Source organism: Polypterus senegalus, chromosome 14 (assembly GCF_016835505.1).
Source record: "Polypterus senegalus isolate Bchr_013 chromosome 14, ASM1683550v1, whole genome shotgun sequence".
Lineage (NCBI taxonomy): Eukaryota > Metazoa > Chordata > Cladistia > Polypteriformes > Polypteridae > Polypterus > Polypterus senegalus.
In genome coordinates, this window is record NC_053167.1 from 56,656,766 (window position 1) to 56,679,094 (window position 22,329).

At 33.7% G+C, this 22,329-nt stretch overlaps 1 protein-coding gene across 3 annotated transcripts in view; it reads right to left on the reverse strand.

Annotated features, from left to right (window-relative positions):
- The window catches only part of dnmt3bb.1 (DNA (cytosine-5-)-methyltransferase 3 beta, duplicate b.1), a 171,474-nt gene that overhangs the window by 37,861 nt on the left and 111,284 nt on the right, over positions 1–22,329 (reverse strand). For all 3 annotated transcript variants that reach the window (XM_039735312.1, XM_039735310.1, XM_039735311.1), the window contains 6 exons: positions 22,091–22,240; positions 20,269–20,436; positions 14,754–14,912; positions 12,907–13,014; positions 9,169–9,310; positions 5,421–5,543 (listed from right to left, as the gene is read on the reverse strand). In XM_039735312.1, the coding sequence (XP_039591246.1) occupies positions 5,421–5,543; positions 9,169–9,310; positions 12,907–13,014; positions 14,754–14,912; positions 20,269–20,436; positions 22,091–22,240 (850 nt within the window). The remainder of the gene's footprint in view (positions 1–5,420; positions 5,544–9,168; positions 9,311–12,906; positions 13,015–14,753; positions 14,913–20,268; positions 20,437–22,090; positions 22,241–22,329) is intronic.

Here is a 22,329-nt window from a genome sequence, read left to right on the forward strand (position 1 = left end):
AAGTTCCTTTTCCTGACTTTTGGGGAAAGCTACCTGCAACTCTCTGACAAAAGAGAATCTGTGACTGATAGACTATTATGGAAAATAAAATCCACATAATAAGTAATTGACAAGTGATGAAGTTTTGGTAGTCACTCATATTAATAGAAGTGAAAAATGAGTGATGGCTAAAATGACCAATGGAACCCATAGATTCTAATGCCAGGAGTGAGGAGTACTTGTACATGCACACAAATCAATGCTCTTCTCTAAACTAATATTATGCATGTGTGGTTTTAAATAATATACCTGCTGCAACTGCACACTCACATTATGTGCATTATGAACAAAGACTACTCTCTGGTCAAAATCAAAAACCAAATTAAAATTACTAGAAACTAGTTTTGCCTCCATTTTTATTTTCTTGTTTTAATTTAGTTCTAGTGTTTAGAAATGTTTTTGTTTTTATTTTAGTTTTAGGTAACAAAATTATATATTTTGTTAATGGGAATAAAACTACTTTAAAGAAGCAATGCTTTTTCTGTTTTGCCCATTCTAAATTAATAATGGAAACCCACCAGTAAGCTATTTTGAATGTACTTTTAACTAACCCTTCTGTGGAACTGAGTTTTGCTATTATTAGAGAATGAATTGCGGAATGTTTCCTTCATGATGAAGAGATGAATGATGTTACTCTTTCATTGAACTGCTACACATGTGACTAATTGGATTTCCTATTCAGGGATAATAAACTTCACACTGACTTTGTAGTATATTTCACCTTGTAGTAAGCAAGAAAACAATTAGCATAGTATTTGTAGAGTAAACTTGTAACTATAATGCAGCATAACTGAACTTACTGGATATGTCACTAAAGGGACTTACTGTATATTGAAGTTATGAAGGGAAAGGGCAGTTGATATTGTTAGTTAAGACTCTTGGTTGCGAAACCTTAACAACTACAATCAATTACTTAATTTGAACTCACTTCTTACTGTTAATGCAGTGTGTTTTATAGGATTGACTTGCTTTTGCTATTGTTATACCCATCAGGATTTTTTTAAATTAGTAAAATATTTAAAAAAACTGAAATTGATTAGTTCTCATCATTTTTTCTCAGCTTCCAAATACTGAATTTAAACAGATAATTTATGGTAAACATTGATAGGTGTAAATGGAACAAATTTAGCAACTCTGCTCTTTACTACCAAGTTGACTGCGGTTTACTTTTATGGTAAGAAAAAAACACAAATAAAAGTGTAAATCTTTTGAATTTGTAATATGTTTATAAAATGTGTAGAGATCAAATAAATACTAGTACAATAAAAGCTAGTAATGCAAAAATAATCACTGTAAAACATTTAAAGAAGTAAGATCCAGACTATTAGTAATTTCTAAGACTGTAGAGAAACTAGTCAAACAACCCATCTCTCATGAACTGAAATGGATTGAGACACTGATGAGAATAGAAAACATGCTACCAACTACTATAGTTCTGCAGAAAATGAATTTCAGACCCCCTTTCTTTCATGTTCCTTATTTCACCTTATAAAATTTCTTGTATTAGGAACTTGTTAGCTTTCACATACCCTTGGGGGTCAGAGCAGAGGATCAGCCATTGTAGAGCACCCTTGGAGCAATTGCAGGTTAAGGGTCTTGCTCAAGGGCTCAGCAGAGTAGGATCTCTTATGGCAGTAAAGGGGATTTGAACTGGAAACCTTCCGGATATCAGTGCAGACCCTTAGTCTCAGAGTCACCTCATCCTTGACACAGACAGTAATATTAAACAATGTTGTTTCATTTTTATTTGAATTCCATTTTCATTCTGTTTTTGATATCTTTAAAACTTTCTCTTAAATGAAAACCCTTCAGCTGGGGTTTATATTAAGTAAAAATAAAATGAATTGTCCAACAATCTTTGATTTCAGTAACCCTGCCTCCTGGAACAAAGAAGGACTTTATTAAGTTAATTGTAAGCTTACTCAATACATCTTGGGGATTAATTTAAATGAATTGTCAGTGATGTAACCTGGAATGTTCCAGGACTTTCAACATCAGACACCTTCAACCAGGCGACAAAGCTAGAGGTGATTAATCCCCGGCTTGTGTTCCAGCAGCAGTCAACCATGGGGCCTTCCTTTATGCAGAGCCATCTAATGGATCTTTGTGCAGTAGTGGTAAAAATGCAAATTGCCTTCTTCTTTGCAAGACCTACCACACCCAACTGGGATATAACTTTATAGAGCAACTGGCCTGCAAAGCCCTGACAGCCCACTTCTATTGTCTCACAGCAAGTGTTCCAGCCCTGATTAACATATTGGTCTACCAGCTCCAGGTACTTGCTGAGAGCTTTCATATGCCTCCTGCATGTGCTCTTCAAGCGATACGGTGAATTCTAACATGATCATCTTTTTGGCTTAGTTTGAAAAGATGACCATATCTCCATATCTAGACGGAAACCTTAGTTGCTTGTCCAAAACAACTCTCAGCTGCCAATGTGCAGCTGAGGTAAGGAAGCTGCTGATTTTGGCCATGGGGTTAGATTTCTCCAACCCTGACAAAGGAGATAATCTTTTTTGGGTGGTGGTGCTTGCTGTTGGTAATGGCTGAGGCCCTTGCAACACTAAAATGCAAACATTTGTCTGCGTTTTCACCTTTCGTCCACACTACCTTGTCATTTTTGAATCTTGAACATAAAGTCTTAACAACGTTTTCTAGAGCTGTGTACTTTTGAAAATGTAGCATTAGCATTTCAGTGTTGATGAGTGTAAAACGTGGTTTTCCGAAAATTATACTGTAATCATGCTCCGAGTTTGTGCTTATTTCCTGGCCATTCCTTGATTGGATCCTGATCATTACAACAGCTCATTTCCTGACTGGTCACCCTTCATGGAAGAAAAACATTCTGCAATGATGACTTGGGATACCATAAAGTTTGCCTAAGATGGGTACTCAAACAGCTTACTGATCTGCAGCTTGACGGATGAGGTCTCCAGGACTCTAAAAATATCCAAATCTTATTATGTGATATACTGTTAAATTCTGCTCTGTACTTCTAAAATTTTTATTATTATGCTGTATTAAGGATTTGTTCTGTTCTGTGTATTGTATTGACCCCCTTCTTTTGACACCCACTGCATGCCCAACCTACCTGGAAAGGGGTCTCTCTTTGAACTGCCTTTCCCGAGGTTTCTTCCATTTTCCCTACAAGGTTTTTTTGGGAGTTTTTCCTTGTCTTCTCAGAGAGTCAAGGCTGGGGGGCTGTCAAGAGGCAGGGCCTGTTAAAGCCCATTGCGGCACTTCCTGTGTGATTTTGGGCTATACAAAAATAAACTGTATTGTATTGTATTGTATCTGCACAAGTCAAAATCCACTGGTGAAATTTCAGTGTGTTCAAAGTTATAAGTCATCGCAAATGTATTGTATTGTGTTAACTTGTGTCTGTTGCGGCTAATGGGTAATTTTGAAATTGCCTCTACTTTTTCAATTGCCTTCATATTTCACATCACTAAACACATATATCTATGCAGATTATAAAAATCACATTTGAAAAAAATACTTTCTTAGGAATGTTTCAGTTTAAACCATTCATATCATAGGTTCTTATATACTTAAGCTTAGAAAATTTCCATTTGATGATTGTAAAAGAAAATACAAAAAAAAGTTTATGTTGGGCAGCACGGTTGTACAGTGGTAGTACTGCTGCCTCGCAGTTAGGACACCCGGGTTCGCTTCCTGGGTCCTCCCTGCGTGGAGTTTGCATGTTCTTCCCGTGTCTGTATGGGTTTCCTCTGGGTGCTCTGGTTTCCTCCCAAAGTCCTAAGACATGCAGGTTAGGTGCATTGGCAATCCTAAATTGTCTCTAGTGTGTGCTTGTTGTGTGTGTGCGTGAGCACTGTGGTGGGCTGGTGCCCTGTCTGGAATTTGTTCCTGCCTTGCGCCCTGTGTTGGCTGGGATTGGCTCCAGCAGACCTCCATGACACTGTGTTAGGATATAGCAGGTTGGAAAATGATTGTTTAATTTCATTGTATGGTGACCTCGAGTGTTAAGAAAAGCACCTATTAAATAACATGTATTATTATCATTACTGTAATCAGAGAAATATAACATTTTTACTGCTGCCATAATCTGTCCAAATTTAATACATTTATTCTTGTGACATTTTTTAAATAAATATAGACTGAAGATTTGTTTGCTTGTAATCAAAGCTATTACATTAGGATATTATCAAATCTGACCATTACAAAAGGTTATTCATTTACTTTATAGGCAAAAACTAACTGGTTGTTAAAAGTATATACAGTATTGTACAGTATAATGAAGTTGCTATGTAAAATATATAATGAATAATCCTACTGTGTGGTTTCTGTCAACTGAAACAATTTATAAATCAGCTGGAGATTTTTCTGAAGATAACACATAGACTCATGGGGGACTTACAGTACAATATAGTGGATTATTGATCTATTCAAAAAGGAACTGTGTTATATATTAAACCTTGGTTGAGTTTAGTCATTATAAGTTAGGTTGATGGGATAGAGCTCAAAGTCTAAAGACATGTTACTAGCTAAATTAAAACAAATGTGTGCTTGCAGTACAAGAAAAAGAATGAAATGGACAAGCCATATCAATAAACTGTGGTGAATTAATTTGTTGTGAAGGAGGAAGCCGACATTCAGATATATAAGGCACCTACAGTACATGGGCTCTATCAGTTTCAGATGATGGATAAACCATACAAAATTTGTTTCTATTTTAGACAGGTAAAACACAAACAGAATTTCTGGCTTTCTTAAGTTGTAATTAAAAAGAAGTTAATTCAACATAGAAATTATTGAAGTATTAATATAACAATAAAACATAAAGTAGATCAACTTATTTTAAAGAAAAAATTTGTTGTAAACGTTTTGTCTTATTAACTTTGATATCAATCATCACTCCAACTGCATGAAAAGGCCTCAGCTTTCCATTTCAAGGTCATCTGAGATTATGATAAATTCTTTAGAACTTTTCTAGTGCGTTTTGTTTTTGATTTTGTGGTTAAATACCTTTGACATTATGCAAGCAAGTTTAGGGTTTTATTTTTGGTTTTGAAAACGGATTTGTTTCACTTTTGTTTTGAGAACTTGGCCTACCTACTGACATAAATTTCTGTTCCCAGTACTTGTTTAAAATATCCTACCTTCTAAATTGCTTAGACAAAAGTTAGATCATTTAATCAAATTACAGCAAAAACATTTAAAATATGTTCATTTAAAATGTGTTGAGATGAACCATAGATATTTTATTTACAAATATAAAGCAACATCAAAGAAAAGAAAACTGCCACAGCAGTGAGAACTGCAAACCTAAAGTCAAAACATGATTTTTTCTGGCTCAGTTTAAATTGCACACTATAAATAAATTATAGGTCTTGATTAATATTGTTGTTAGTTCTTGCCTCTACTATAATCTTCTTCTGTTCCTGTATTGGATTTGTAGAGGGTATTCTTTTGTCTTTTTGTGGGAAGGTAGTACTCTGGGAGACGGACATCAAGAATGTGGTGATTGAAGGACCCATTCTCTAAGGAAACAAAATTAAGCCAAATCAGTTAAAAATGCAGCTATGAGCATTTTACTTCCAACAACACTTAACAAAAACTGTTAAAACTGAATTACCTGTACTTCTTTTTGAAATGAGTAAAGCTGAGTTATCTATGGAGATATTATAAACTGATGATTTTGAAATTATAATATTGCAAGTGAGACAGTAATAACTGGAATACCATTTCCTGCTAATTGATGTTATAATTGTCACAAAAAACATCTAACTGTATATACCAGCAAAGACTGCATATATCTTTCAGTGTACCAGTAGCAAACATATTATATAATGAAGAGTATAGTTAGGGAAACCCAACAAAATGTCTTAGATATTTATTTAATGTCACTATCAACAATTTGCATGATATCTATAAAGTGCTAAAAAGGAGGTGTTAATGGTAACTAAATATATTTACAAAGTCCAATCAAAATAATTTCATTTCATTATGCACAAATTAAGTTTGTGTTCAGTTGTAACTATATTTTAAAATTATAATAGAAAATATTATAATAGTAATGTTTTTATTTGTTTCACCTGTACACAAATAATGCAAACAAAGAGGTGTTCAAAATTGTAACAAACTATACTATTAAAATTTCAATGTCCTTAATCAAAAATAAGACAGGAAACTTTAAATATAATATTCAAAAACATCCAATGTAGTCCATGTTATGAAAAATAATTGTAATTGAGTATGATTACTAAAACATTAGCATCAGCTATTTTTTATAGTTTAATTCACTCTTACGCTAAGTCATAAACATCTTGCTATTGTACCTGTGCAGACATGCCTACAGTATTTTAAACCCAAACACCCTAACTTTAAGGGATTTATATTTCAATCTATTTGAATTTTAAAAGGAGCATATAATTCTTTATGTCTTTTGAAAATTCAAGCCAGAATATGTACTTCCTATGATTATATAGGAACACTATTTCTGTAGTTAAAGAAATGTACTCCACACACAGGCACACACATTGAGGAAGTACATGGTAGGGTCCAGCATAACCATGCTTAGAATGGTTAGAAGCTTAGAAGTTACTTAAATTATAGACGTATAAATGTTAAAATAATTAATTTATTACACAACATGTGATTATTTTATGATTTATGTTTTCTTACTTTATGTGTGTTTACATATTTATTCAGCATTACTGTGTAAATGTGAACTTTATGTTCTGGAAGCGTGCTTAACTGATAAAAAAAACAGTTGTATAGCCACAGCATTCCAAGGATTGAAGTGTCTGTGTTGAATATACCATTATGAGGTTTAGTTTACAAATAAAATAATAAGTAAAAGCAAGGAAGAAATCAGGACAAGACATCACATCGCTGGGATGGAATCCTGGAATACTTAATTAATAACAAATGTCTAAGAAGATAAAGATTTTGACTTCAGAGCAGCAACATACCACTAGAGAAACTGTACTTAATGGTGAATTAAGGGGTTATTTTTTACTGTCTTGGATCTGTCTTTAAGAATTAGACCCTCTCTGCTTCTAGATTCCAAGCCTTCTTTAACCCATTCCATTATATTCATTTGTCTTATGTTCTGTCAACTTTGGATTATATTGTAAAAGATATGCTTTAATCACTTTTCAATTAGTTCAAAAATAAAGATTTTTCACTAATACATGCATTGAGTTTAGCAGAACTGATTATTACGATGACCAGGGGTCTCCACCCCCTGGGATGCTCCTCCATTAGAGAAAGCTATTGCAGTTAAAGAGATGGTACATACAAGAGTATGTGTGTTGTGGGAAGAAGATGGTTTGGTCCTTAGTTAATATTGATAGTAAATCAGTTACTTGAGTGTTTCACTACAGCTGTCTATTATAAATACCAATGAATAATAAAACATAGTAAAAAGTAAATAAAAAATGTTATTACATTAATGCCTCTTTAAAAACAATGTTATGAATTACTTTATCCACTAACTTAACATTCTATAAATGTAGCTTTTTTGCATTTCTGTTCACATATTGTTCAGGATATTTTTCTCATTTTCATTTATTTTATGATTCTTTTGATTTTTATTATACAGTATGTAGCTTTCTTTTTCTTTTTTTTTCGATGTTCATTATTGGCTCTTTCCAGACTTTTTTATAGCAATTTAAAATTCAACCTTCTTGAATAGATAATTTGCTTTTTCTGTCTAGCCAATTACAGTGATCCCTCGCTATATCGCGCTTCGACTTTCGCGGCTTCACTCCATCGCAGATTTTAAATGTAAGCATATCTAAATATATATATCATGGATTTTTCTCTGGTTCGCGGATTTCTGCGGACAATATGTCTTTTAATTTATGGTACATGCTTCCTCAGTTTGTTTGCCCAGTTGATTTCATACAAGGGACGCTACTGGCAGATGGCTTAGAAGCTACCCAATCAGAGCATGTATTACATATTAAATAAAACTCCTCAATTATATACGATGTGCTTCCCGCGCGGTGCTTGATTGTTTGCTGTTCTCTGTCTCTCTCACTGTCTCTGCCTGACGGAGGGGGTGTGAGCAGAGGGGCTGTTTGCACAGAGGCTGTTTGCCTAGAGGATACGGACGCTCCTCTACAAAATGACGCTTTATCGCGGTGCTTCGGCATACTTAAAAGCACAAAAGCACGTATTGATTTTTTGATTGTTTGCTTTACTCTCGCGTGCTCTCTCTCGCTCTCTCTCTCTGACATTCTCTGCCCCTGATGTTTACTTCTTTGAAGAGGAAGATATGTTTGCATTCTTTTAATTGTGAGAAAGAAATGTCATCTCTGTCTTGTCATGGAGCACAGTTTAAACTTTTGACTAATGGGTGTTATTTCATGCCTAGGGGGCTCTAATATTGTTAACAGTGTGGGAGAGTTTATAAGGGCTTAAAATATATTAAAGTAACCATACAAACATATGGTTTCTACTTCGCGGATTTTCATCTGTCGCGGGGGGTTCTGGAACGCAACCCCCGCGATCGAGGAGGGATTACTGTACAACCAACTGTGTTGAAGGGTGAGTTGCCAATGAGTGTCATGGTGTGGTACAGAGAGAGGATGTGCGCAGTAGAGTAATGATTGGGCAAGAGGTGTGGAGGGGAGAGATCAAGGCTGAATGACGGCGACACAATGTGAAACTTTTTTAATATAAGAGAGAGTTTATTTTTAGGTCTTTTGACATTCAAAATTGCAACTATCCCATGCTGTTTGGGTAAGAATCCTACCATGATACTGTTTCAGCTGATGCTATGGACATGCTGTGGGTATTGTCTTGCACATGAAAATGGATGCCCGGTGGGGGATATGAAATGATGAATTTGGTTTAACCTGAAAATAATTCTAATAGTGGAAGTGAAGTAGAATCCTTTCAACCTCAAAATCTGAAACGTTTAAACTGAATGCATGCTCACATGAAGTGGTTACTTCTGGTTTTGAATTTCCCTTTCATTTCTTACATCTGGATTGTGCAGTCACCTTCTCATATAAACACATCTTTGCATCACATAAATTTAACAGAGATCACCTTCATCGGTGAGACCATCACTCAAATACAGCATAAGTACATACACACATCAAAAAAGGAGCAAATTCTATTTTTAGGATTATTTTCGAATGTCACTTTTACCTGCATTCTCTTTTGGTCTCAGACCTTCTTCCCCCTTAGGCTCAAAGCCTCCATTTGCCCATTCCAGCAAAGGTTTCATTTCATCTTCTGAACTATTCATTTCAGAAGAGCCAAAGGTTTTTCCAGCCCTTCTACTCGCCATCTGTACAGATAAATGACTAGTCAAAAAAAGAACAAAACACCCAGAGAATCTTTGAATATTTACATATACCTGTATGTCAATCTATGCATATTCTGTAAAACGTACATATATAGCTAAAGATTCTCTTTTTATCTTTAATATATTGATAAATTAGGCTATTTTATTATAACAATTCATCTAAAATTCACTGATACACTTGTTTTTGTTAATTTCTTTGGTCACTTGTGTCAATGTATATGTTCATTCTGGAGGTTTCCACATCAGAGAATTCATTTTTGATATGTTTATCTTGTTCTATTTAAAGGTTTATTTTTCCTGTTATTCCTCAGTACCATTTTGTTTATCTCATGAGCACAGACATTTTCTGGCAATTGTTTGCTTTGTTTCCATGACAATATTTTCCAAAATTCCCTGGGGCTACACAACATGTGATTCAATCTATGATTCTATATAAGGCTGGCCTATTCAAATAGCAGCTGCATGCAGCCTAGAAGCAACTTCTGAGTGGTCTAGCCCATGGTCCCACCAGAAACACACAGAAAAACGAGAAAAAATGCATTTCGCAAACATTCATTAATTCCTACATAAATTACTACAGACCATGAATGCAACACTCCACAAAGCCCAGCAACGTTCAACCCACAATGCAGCAAACTGTTGTATATCTAGAAGCCATTGTAGTAGTCTGTGGTATAGTGTTTTTTTTGATGGTACACGCCAGTATGTTGTAACAGCTAGTCATGGCATCAACTACATATTATTATGGATTTATAGCTGCTACAAAGATGGTGATCAGCCATTGATACTCAAAGCAAAGAACGAATAAGAAAGACAGCATTTGATGGAAACATGCAAAAAGTTTAGAATTTTCGTTAAACTCAATCAAATTAAGCACTGATTGCTTTGCAGGACTTCATAGCAATTTTTTTTTGTAAAGTAAAGTTTTTATTAACCTACAGTTGATATTCTACGATTTCAGAAATTTTGTGCTTGTAATTTTAAAATATCAAGCACAATACTATGCAGTATATTACACTTACGCAGATGGCTAATACTACTGCAGCTGCCTCACAATAAGGAGATCATGTGTTTGTTTCCCAGAACTTCCCTGTGTGGAGTTTGCAAGGTGCTTTGAGTAGTTAGTAAAGTGCTATATAAAGGTAAAGAATTACTATTATTATTACTGTTATTATTATTGTACTTGAAGATTTGTTAATTTCAATTTTTAAATGTTATGCTTTTTCACCAAATAAACAAAACATGTAGCGGTAGGCCTCTACAGTATATACTGTACCTTCAAAGTACCTCAACTCAAACTTGATCCAAATGTAACATATGCATACCTCTAGCTTTTTGTTTACAAAAAAGGCACTGTTTATTACATGTGTGGTGATTTAAAATGAACCTATGTTCCCTCGGTGTGCAGTAGACATTGTATTCATGTGTGTTAGTTACTATTATCACTTGTTATGGGTTTGTGCACGGATAGCTTTCATAGCATTGATAGTTCTTTGTTATTCTATTAAATGTACTTAATGATGTGCCAGAGTCATATATGATCAAAATATTTATTTTATTTCAAAAGGGAAATAAATGTTAATGCTAATAGCTTGCACTATTTTGTTTTTATGCACATTGAGATGTACCTAGGTCAGATATGACCAAAATGTTTATTTTTATATTTCAAAAATTAAAAAAAAGTAGTACTACTATCTCATTCTGTTCAGTTATAGCTTTTTTATTGTTTTTTCATGCACTTTTTGATGTGACTGTGTCAGATGTGACCAAATTTAAAAGGGAAACAATTAATAAACATTACTTAGTATTCATCACATTCATTTGCGTTGGTTTAAAATTTGTTATTACTGGCTGCTTCCCAGCCTCTGAAAATGTCTGGACCAGCTAAATTTCTTGGTTTGAAAATCTGGCCCAACTGAATTTGTAATTGAATAACCCTGGTATAAAGGTTAGCTTGTGGCATTCTCACTATCTGAGATCCTTGATAAAGCACAAATTATTGGCGATATTTTCTTTGATACATTTCTGGTCATAGACTTTCCTTTCAGAATTTTTTACTATGATATTTGATTTGTCCCTTGGTTAGGTGAAAAATAGGCCTGTTTTCACGGTTATCCATTATGACAGGCTTCTATTTATATCTCTTCACTTGGTCCTTAACTAAAACATTCTTTCTCTTCAACACAGAGCAGCACCAACTGCTGAATTTCCTTTACAAAGTCATTTTTACAGTCACTTTGCTTTTTATTTGTATTTTTTATTTTATGTGGCCATGTTTACTTACAACCAATGGGGGAAGACAGTGGTTTAAAGGAGTTATTTTTTTAGTAAACTCAAATGTAATATATTTTTGACTTGATGTTTTTCCTCATTAGCAGTCCTCATATACTCAAGCAAGCTGTCTAAAATATTGTTAAATGTTGTTAATGATTTTCATAAACTACCAAGTATGTAACTTACTATGTGCAAAAATGTACTCAATATAACAAAAAGGTGCAACTGCAAATGATGTTAACAAAAACAACACAGAAGTACATAACTTTGGAAAATGTAATTATTTCTATATGACATAGTAGTACAAGCTAATTAATGTATATTCCAAAAAGCAAATTGAGCATGTTTACTTTGTAAATTATTTATCTAATTATAATTTAATTAAATGATGCCAGAAACAGTCTGAATTTCCAGAATGCAGCATGTAAAAATAATCTTAGTGAATAAGGATCAACTGAATAACAATCTTATTTTGTGTAAAATGCCCTATATTAAGAATACTTTTGTTTAGTTTTTTAATACATAAAATAATATACATATACAATAAATATGTCAATAAACACAGCTATATAACATAGTAGAAAAAGATACTAGATACTAAATGAACTGCTAGCTCAGTGAATTAACTTGAGCATAACTCTACTTGTGTCAAACAGCAGAACATTCATTGCTGTAACTTAATTTCTACTAGTCATGTTACGTTTTGAACCAGTATTCACTGTTTAGGCTGTAACATAAAATGAAGACTGACTTTATGTTATTTTCATTAACAATACAGTAACAAAATCCGCTTTCAGATAAAACTCTAGTATATCTGTTTAGTAGTAGAAGGTAGTAAGCAAACACACAAAAATGATTTATTTTCTGACCAACCTGTTTCAATACTGTGTCACCAGTATCAAAATATATTCCAGCAGTTTCAGGCGCAAAGCACAAAACCTTAGTGAAATAGATAAAAGTCCACTGCAGGGCATAGTTATCATACATCCACATTTACTATAAAATTGGATAGGAACCCAATATTCTAAAGTTGTGATGTACTGCTAACCATTGAACCATTGTGATGACAAAAAATATTATAACTATAAAGCCTTATCTCCTAGAACCACTGTTGAATTTGTAATGTGTGGACAAAAATATAAAGTAAGAAAAAAATCCTTGTTTTGCCATTTCAGTTTAAAACATACTAAACATTTATGGTAATCTGACACAAAAAATAACTATACAGAACTTGCTACAGAAATCAGAAGCGGTGATGTCATTTTCTTCTTGTTACCATAATCCCTGTAAAATCCAACTTTTACCTCCAAAGCCTGAAACACAGCTCTCTTATATGAGGCCATCTTGCTGTAAGATGTGTGGCTATAATACTTCGGAAAGGCAATAAAGGAGTCAAGCTTGTCTGCAGAAACCTGAAATAGAGAAAAATGGTAGTAGATATAACAATACCACATACTATGCTCTGACATCTCTTGTATCCAAAAAATTAAAAAATCTTACTGTACAGAGTGTTTAACAAGTGTTTAAATCATTATGAACAAACTTAATTTCTAACAATTACCAAATGTACTGTATTTGTGATGTATTAGGAAAAGTAGGGGTGGGGGGTTAAGTATAATTTAACATTCAGAAAATCGCTTCATCCAACGTAAGATCGAAGATTGTCCTAAAAGCATTAGAATCAAGGCCGCAGGCCAGGTTAAACTGAACCATGTATTCAAGGAGTCTGGGGGAGAACTGGAAGTAGTGTGTTCAAAATGGAATCTAGGAATAACTTCCTCCAAGAAAGTAAGAATAATCTTTTATAATACTTAGAAGATTTTAAAAACTAACCTGGATGAGATTTTAGGTCAACATACTGGTAACCAAACAAGTTCAAAAGGTCTCTTGTTCATAAAATTTCTGATTTTTTTATGTTCTGTCTGCACATTGAAATAATGTTGTTTACGGTTGCTTTGCTTGTTGCCAGTCACATGAGGTTGAGATCATGTAATCTTTTTATCACAGTCCACCTATATAAGATGATGGCACTCAGCAGCATGTACCCAAGTGTGGACTGAAGGTAAAAGAAGAAATATCAATTACTAGTGTGAGTTAAAGGCAAGAAACACAAGTTAGCTTTAGGAATTTTGCTTTGTTTTCCTTATTTTCAACTTTGGTTTAGTGATTATTTTTGATTTGCTGTGTTTATTATATTAACACAGTTTTCACAATTCCTTTAGTTTTGATAGGCAAGTAATTCAGCTACTCTGCTGTCACTCCATTCTGCATTATCCATATTTTGGATCTGTATTACTTAAGAGAAATGTTTCTTTCTCGTATTTCCTGGTCCTGGTGTTTATTAATACTGAATGTCATTTTACTGTGACAGTAAAGTTATTTTCTTAGTTGTGCAGCATTAGGAAACTTGTGTAGTGCTGGTTTCTGCCTTGTACTGGATGCCACTAAGTCTTTGGCTTCCCATGACCTTCCACTGGATTGAAGAATATGTAGAAATGGGAGAATAGATGGAAGAAGGAACGCATAATATATCAAATTTTCCTATATTTAAGCAGGTTCTTAAGATAGATTATTCAGTACTACTCTATTATTTAATTAAAAATTAAATTAGTCCAGATTACACCATGGAAGAGTAAATTCATATTTCATCAGATTAAATTTCATTGACTTAGTGTTATATTTTACTTTAGTGCCATAACCATCAAACCCATTTGTAAAATAATTTGATCCCAAATTTCATAAAGACAGTAAACTTATTCTGCATGTCTTTTAAAAGACAGGTTTCAAAGCAGTAGGAAATCGCTATGTCTTGCTGCTTAGATTTGCCATGTTTAAACGGCCATGACAAATCAAACAAAGTAGACCTAGTTTTGTAGGAATAAATATATAAAACACATATATAAGGTCATACAATACAAAAGTAAAAATGCATTAAAAACAAAAGATTACATTTTGTGATATTGTTCCATTCAACATAGTAAACAATGATAATGATGTTGTTAATATTTTTCAAATACTTATAATAAATGCCTTAAATTGTTAGATTACACTAAATAATAGGATCTCTAAGCTAATTAAATATCAAAATATATGAGACACTTAATACAAAAAATAGAAATTTCAAATCAGTTGAAAGCATTTGAAAACTTACTTCAGAGAATTTGCCATCTCCAAACCACTGTAACCACCGCATTCCAGGTGATGCCTGCCTTTTCCCAGTAGCATGCCAAGATACCACCATTCCAGGCCACCAGGAGAAGCCCTTTATTTTACCCCACACCAGCTCACCTATTCCAAAACCTTTATTATCCTAGAAGGAAATAAAAAAACTGAGGAATATGGCATTGTTCAAACTTAAATAGGTCCATTTAAATGAGCAGTTTTTAAAGCTTTTCCAATTTTTCAAAATTGTATGAACATTTTAACAGCCGGATAATTTTTCAGTGTGTGGCAAAAATAAATGGACAATATTTGTATTATTGTGAATTTCTGTAGATGCATTACATTTTCTAAAAAAATACTATATATATATATATATATATATATACACTGTATATTAGCAAGACAAACCAAACACACACACACAAAAGACCTGCAAATACAAATATTAATAGGAAAAATTGCTTCAAATCATCCAGCCATGGCTAGCAACTGTAGATCTAGAAAGAAACAAGTTTGATTAAATAACATCTGCTCTCATATATGACTATGACTTAGGTTAATTTCACACACTTTGCTGCATTCATCAAACATATAAACATGACACTTCCATGAAAAGAAATCTCAAAGCAATTTTGAATAAACACATGCTCAAGTCATGACTTCATTCACTGAAGAAGCTACCTGGATTAATGTATGCAACTGAAACACACTAGCAATAAACAGTGATGTAAGAACCAGAGTTAATAAATAGTAATGCTTAAGAGTAATATTGGAGTAAATTAAGTTCTGCTGGTACTAATGATAAAATAAACTTGATAAAAGTTAGTTATCAGTTTTGCCTTTGAAAATGCTGGAAATGAATATGCCAATGTAACTGAAGCACACTCATTTTAAGAAACAGAATAATAAAATGTATTGATAAACACAAGGACTATAGAAATAGGATAACTGTATATATATGGACATAGAAGACAGGATGCAAGACAGACAAGACAGACAAACATAACAACGAAGGCTGGCTATTTACTAGCTATTTAGAGTTCTGATTTATTATGGCACAGATAAACAGTTTTAGAATACTGATGCTACGTTCCATTTACCTCAGAAGTCAGATGTCAGAGCTGGGAATGACAGCACACTTGAGTCGACCTTGTTCTAGTAAAACATTTGGAAAAACAATATGGACGTCTCCAGGAAAACCTTTGTTGTGCTTGCTCTTCCAGAATACAAGCAACTACTGAACAATGCAATACACAGTATTTTACGCATTCAAACACCTTAACAAGATGTCCACAGATAAGAGGTTGGATGGTACTATGTATACAACTGACTTACTGAGACACTAATAGACTGAAGTGATAATAAACAGTATAATACTACAGTTTTCTAAAGTTTATACCTCGCTGTTTTAGGTTGACATCATAATTCCAAATTCCAACTTTCCAGTTGAAATGCAACACAGTACTATACATGTCTTTCAGGACAATGTCCAATGGTGTGTAGAGTTTTTGCTCTTGTTACTCAAGGTTCAAGTGGATGATTCTTTTTGTGTGTAAGTACACACTTTCTCTTTCCGACATGTTCCTCTGTTCATAGTGTGATGTGCTTTTCTCTGCTTGCGGTTGGGCTCTTTGCCGTGTCCTCTGTAGCTTTATACGGAAAAGTGTTACTCTTTCTGGTATAAAAGTTTAGGCTCTGAACTTTCCTTCTTGAAGTAATAGCTACTTCTCAGACTGGACTTAGTCAGTGGCACATAACTTGGCTTGGCAGAGTGGATCTCAGCTTTCAACTCCACAAAAAGAGTGCAGACATTCATCTTTTAGGTTTCAGAGAGATGAATGGAGCTTTTAGGTTTCAGTAAAAGAGCTGCTCATCAGCGTTAAAAGAGAGAGTAGGAGGCTTCACACCCCAAAAAGAGTGGCTTTAAAGAGAACATACAGATGAAAACAGCAAATTTTAAAAAAAGGTGTAACCTCTTGTGATTAGATTAAAGTCAATTTTGGTTACAAAACCTGCTCATAGGTGTGTTAGTATGTCTATCATAACAGAAACTGTTCAGTTTTCAGTTACAAGCCAAAGATTAATGTCTATTTGGTGCCTTCATGTCTGAAGAAGTTTCTGTAAAGATGTCAGCCTAGCTAGGATTTATATCTTTGTTATCTGATCTGATGAAGTACAGGGCTCAAACAAGTGTTGGCATAAGCAGCAGTTTAGCCATTTTCTCAGCAATGCAGACTGGGGGTACAGCTAGATTTCTGCATTCCAGTTAAATCTGTTGTCTTAACAGGCCTTGTGTGCCACAAAAGGTCTAGCACAGTGGTTCCCAAACTTTTTTTGGCCATGTCCCACCTAGGCCTCTGTACAATCATGGTGTCCTCCACTGTAACATATACCTTATTCTTATTGTTACTGATTCAAACAGTGAACTCCTACTCACGTGGAGGAAGCCCATAATGTCATTAATTTAGTCTAAACAAGCTTCCAAAGAACATAGAAACAAAACAGGGAAAGGATAGTTGAAGTACTGACAAAGAAATCACTAAGAAATTGTTAAAAAAAAATATAATATGAAATAATATGAAAATACAGCAAATAGAGTTTTGAGAGACATGATATTCATAAATATAAAATAACTTTAATGACAACTTTTTCTGTAATATTTTGATCATTTTATATTTTTGGTATATTGCAAAATTTTATAATCATTGTTAAAAAGTCATATTATTTTAATGGTAAAAACGATTTCTAAGTATAAAAACCCAAGCCGGTTGTAAAATCTCAAATTAAAGGGTTCTCTACCATCCCTTCTATGTTTATATAAATATATAAATGCCTGTGTAAAAAATTTAAATTATTTAGTTATTTTTTTCTATCATTTTTGACAGTGAATTTCTGTTTTTCATTTTATAAATTGTTAATGTACCTACATTCTCGAATTGCCCCCCTAAAAAATCAAATTTCCCCCCAGTGGGGCATGTGGGTCTAGCAGAATGGACAATGCCCACTGTATCCTACAGTGGCCAGAATAATGGAAATTAGAGAAAAAGGTGGCTTGTAAGAAATATTTTATATTTACTTGATTTTTCACTCTTTCACTGGATTTAGAGGATACAGTAATCCCTCCTCGATCGTGGGGATTGCATTCCAGAACCCCCCGCGATAGATGTAAATCCGCGAAGTAGAAACCATATGTTTGTATGGTTATTTTTATATATTTTAAGCCCTTATAAACTCTCCCACACTATTCACATTATTAGAGCCCTCTAGACATGAAATAACACCCTTTAGTCAAAAGTTTAAACTGTGCTCCATGACAAGACAGAGATGACAGTACTTTCTCACAATTAAAAGAATGCAAATATATCTTCTCTTCAAAGGAATGCGTGTCAGGAGCAGAGAATGTTAGAGAGAGAGAGAGAGAGAGAGCGCAAGAGAAAAGCAAACAATCAAAAAATCAATACATGCTTTTGGACTTTTAAGTATGCCAAAGCACCGCGATAAAGCGGCATTTTTTAGAGGAGCGTCCGTATCCTCTAGGCAAACAGCCTCTGTGCAAACAGCCCCTCTGCTCACACCCCCTCCGTCAGGCAGAGAGAGTGTGAAAGATAGAGAACAGCAAACAATCAAGCACCGCACAGGAAGCATATCGTGTATCATTGAGGAGTTTTTTGCTCTGATTGGGTGGCTTCTAAGCCATCCGCCAATAGCGTCCCTTGTATGAAATCAACTGGGCAAACAAACTAAGGAAGCATGTACCATAAATTAAAAGACCCATTGTCCACAGAAATCCGCGAACCAGCAAAAAATCCGTGATATATATTTATTTATTTTTATTTATTTATTAATTTTATTACAATCAATACATAGCAATCAAGTTTTTACAAAAAAAAAAGAATTATGCTAAGAACAGATCGATCCCCACCCTTGAGAGAGAGAACAAGCCAAACGGTGTAAAATTTAAGGCTTGTAAAAATACCTAAATCAACAAATTCTCTGTGCTTTATAAATTCATTTCAAAATATTACTGATTAGATCCTGCCATGTTTTGAAAAAAGTCTGCACAGATCCTCTAACTGAGTATTTGATTTTTTCCAATTTCAAATAATATAACACATCGGTTTCCCACTGACTTAAAAGAGGAGAGTTTGGGTTCTTCCAGTTTATCAGAATAAGTCTGCGTGCCATCGTGATATATATTTAGATATGCTTACATTTAAAATCTGCGATGGAGTGAAGCCGCGAAAGTCGAAGCGCGATATAGCGAGGGATCACTGTATTCCATAACAGATGCCACCATGTCTTACAATAAGGGAACTTTTTTAATACATAGATCTAACATCTATATATTTCTCCCTAACATCTGTCAATTTACGTAATCTTTTATCCAAAGTTATTCCTCTGAATGTTCACTTTGGAAATTTAAATTATTTTTTTCTACTTGTGTTTCAAAGATGTGTAAGTCTTGCAAGAAGAAAAATTGGCGGAATAAGTGAGTCAAACGATGGTAAAATATCCATCAATCTATCAATTTACACTAACTTACTTAATTCATCTATTCAGTATCAGAACAAGACAGCAAGGAACAGTGGGAAGCATCCTCATACTCACTTAAACTAGGTCAGTTTGAAGACACCAGTTAACTTAATATGCATATCTTTTAGATCTTAAGACAAAACATTAATACTGAAAAAACCTCATGTAGGCATTGTTAAAATATGTAAATTTCAACAGTTTCAAATATGCCTCTGTTTGATACTGTGCTGTTCTGGAGCTGAAATGTAGGCCCCAACATGAAGAAACATCAGATTATAAATTTTTAGAAGTTCATCTTTTGAATTCAAGCAAGGGCATGGTTTAGACTTTCACACAACTAGCAATTACTTGACATATTAATTTTGTGAAGTACTTACAAGAACATATTACTGTATCTGTAAGACAGATGTTCTGTCTAGCTTTGGAAACACAAGCAAAGAAACAAAAAAGATTGTGTTGTAGTCATTAGCACTGCTGTCTTAGAACTGCATGAATCTGAATTCTGGATGAGTAACTATGTTTCTCTCACAGTTGTTTGTGTTTAAGGTTAAATTGATGACTTTAAACTGACCCTCATATGAAGTATATGGGTATATGTATGCCCTGTATTGTGTCTGATGCTAACAGCATGACTTTTGTCCCTTCATCCTCGACACTAAGTAAGTTTATGTAAGATTGAAAATGTACATGTGTACAACATGTAAATTAAAAAAAGAGGCAATAAGTTAAATGAATGCACTTTTTAAAAATGTGCTTTTCATTACTAATTTGTGACTGACTTCATTAATATCTTTAGTTTGAATGATACTACCTTTCAAATTACACTTAATTTTAGATTTTATGAAAAATGTACTAAATACTTCATACTATAAACTTTGTAGTCGCTGGTAAAAAATTGGATAATGACATCAAACAACAAAAAACATATCAGTTACTTCTTTTAAAATTTAAATGAAAAAGGTTAAATTCACCTTGTATTCCAAGAAGTTTACCGTCTCTGCAAAACCATTATTTGCTTCCTGAGACAATGATGTTGAATTGCTCTGGGCAGAATCTTTCGAGTCCTGTTCTAGAAGGTCTAATTTGGGAGATTCTGGAAGATTACGTTTTAATTGGGTAGGAATTTTTCCACTCTGATTCTGTACAAAAAATATGTAAACATTATACTCTAAGAAGCAGTGACATGTCATTCACATAAACATAAAAAATAAACCAATGAGCATTATCAAACATCACAAACACTGCAGAAATTTTTATAATCTGAAAAATTACACTATCAACAATATAATTAGTTTTGTTACCTACGTCTATATGTTTTAACATCTGTTTGTGCATTACCTGCCCCAATGGGTACTTTTTATTTCAAACACAAGGTGCTGCTAAAACTGAAAATAAAACGATCATCCTAGAAATATAAAGCATGGACAATGAGAACAGTGTGACAGCTAAGAAGAACAAATTGAAATTCCTGAAAAAGCAGAAAAGAATGAGATGGCTTCAACAGTCACAGCAGGTCAGTAAGACATTACTGCAGTGTGTGCATAAGAAGCTGTTTGCCAAAGTCAGCTCCACCAATCATGGCCTAACAGTCAGTTAGGCAAGGAAGTTGCTGTGACACCGACACAACTAAGTGTTTGCCAAAGGCAATATTGTCAATTAAAACCCCAAGAAATATACATTTTACTTTTACAGTCATTTTTGGTGGGTAACAGCTAAAAAATATATACAGCAATATTCATGCAAGTTAAAACAGCAGAAAGTGAATGCAAAGGTTTTGATTCTAGAAAAATTTGATCTGGCAAAAATCACTAATAACCTCAGTGCAATCTGGAGAAACTAAGTGTAAGACATGGAAATGTACATGAAACAACAATTAGCCATTCACTGAGCATTACACATTTCACCAAAGATTCCATAATCCATTTTTTAAAAAATGCCTAGTTTGCAAAGAACAACAACAAAATATTAATGATTTACAAATAAAATCCTTGTATGGAAACAGGAGGATGACAGGTTCTGAAGATACTAATTATACAGGGTATATATACTAATTAAATAAGTCTGTAAAAGAAGTTTTCAAGGTGCTTGGTTTCTTCCTATATGTATTTTCTACTGATGTTTGTCCTTATTCTAAAAATCTTGTAAAGCCCAGACCTGGACAATATGTGCTGTTTTAAATTCCTAGAAAGGATACAAGAAAGATCAGTTTAAAAGGAAAGCAATCTGACCACTCCATCCCCTGCTTTTAGGCTACTGTAAAAAGCTGAACTTCCTAGTATACTGTATATATGTGTATAAGATGACTACTTTGCACTGATGCTCCTCCAGTACATTATGAAGTTAAAGCATTGAAACTTCAGGAATATTGTTTCATCTTTGTTATAGCAGTCATTCACAAAAGACACATCATCTCCTTAACAAAAATGGGTAACTTCTTTATACTTTTTGTTTAAACATCAATCAATTATTATAAATTATATATAATTATAAAACATAATCAAAATTGGTCATCTTATAGGCAGTATTTGCTTTGCAAATTTGAATTAATGCTTCCTTGCATATGCCTATGTGTGCATGTCACGCTGCCAAAAATATGTGGTAGATTTCTTATATTTCTTACATCAGCAAAAAGATTATGTTCTTATGCAATTTCTTTTCTTATTAAGTTTTCCTTTTTGGTGTAAGATATTGCCTATTTTTGACTACAAATTCTGTTTGTCCATTTGTCTTGTTTACTATGTTATCCAATTACTCCATGATAAAACATTCCTGCTAAGAAAAATAATCACGTACCAAAGTAATGGACAAAGTACGCTTTGGTTTTAAGCTGTTGTCACCATTTTTCCCCCTACGATGCACATTTAATCCAGCTTGAAATATTGTGCGACGTGGAGGTCTTTGCCTGAGACAGGTCTCCCATCCAGCCACACCGCGTGACTTTTCCTATATAAAAATGAAAAAAACTATTTAAACAAGATAGACTTTCTTATTATATTTAACAGCTTTACATACACATATCTGAAAGTAAACGA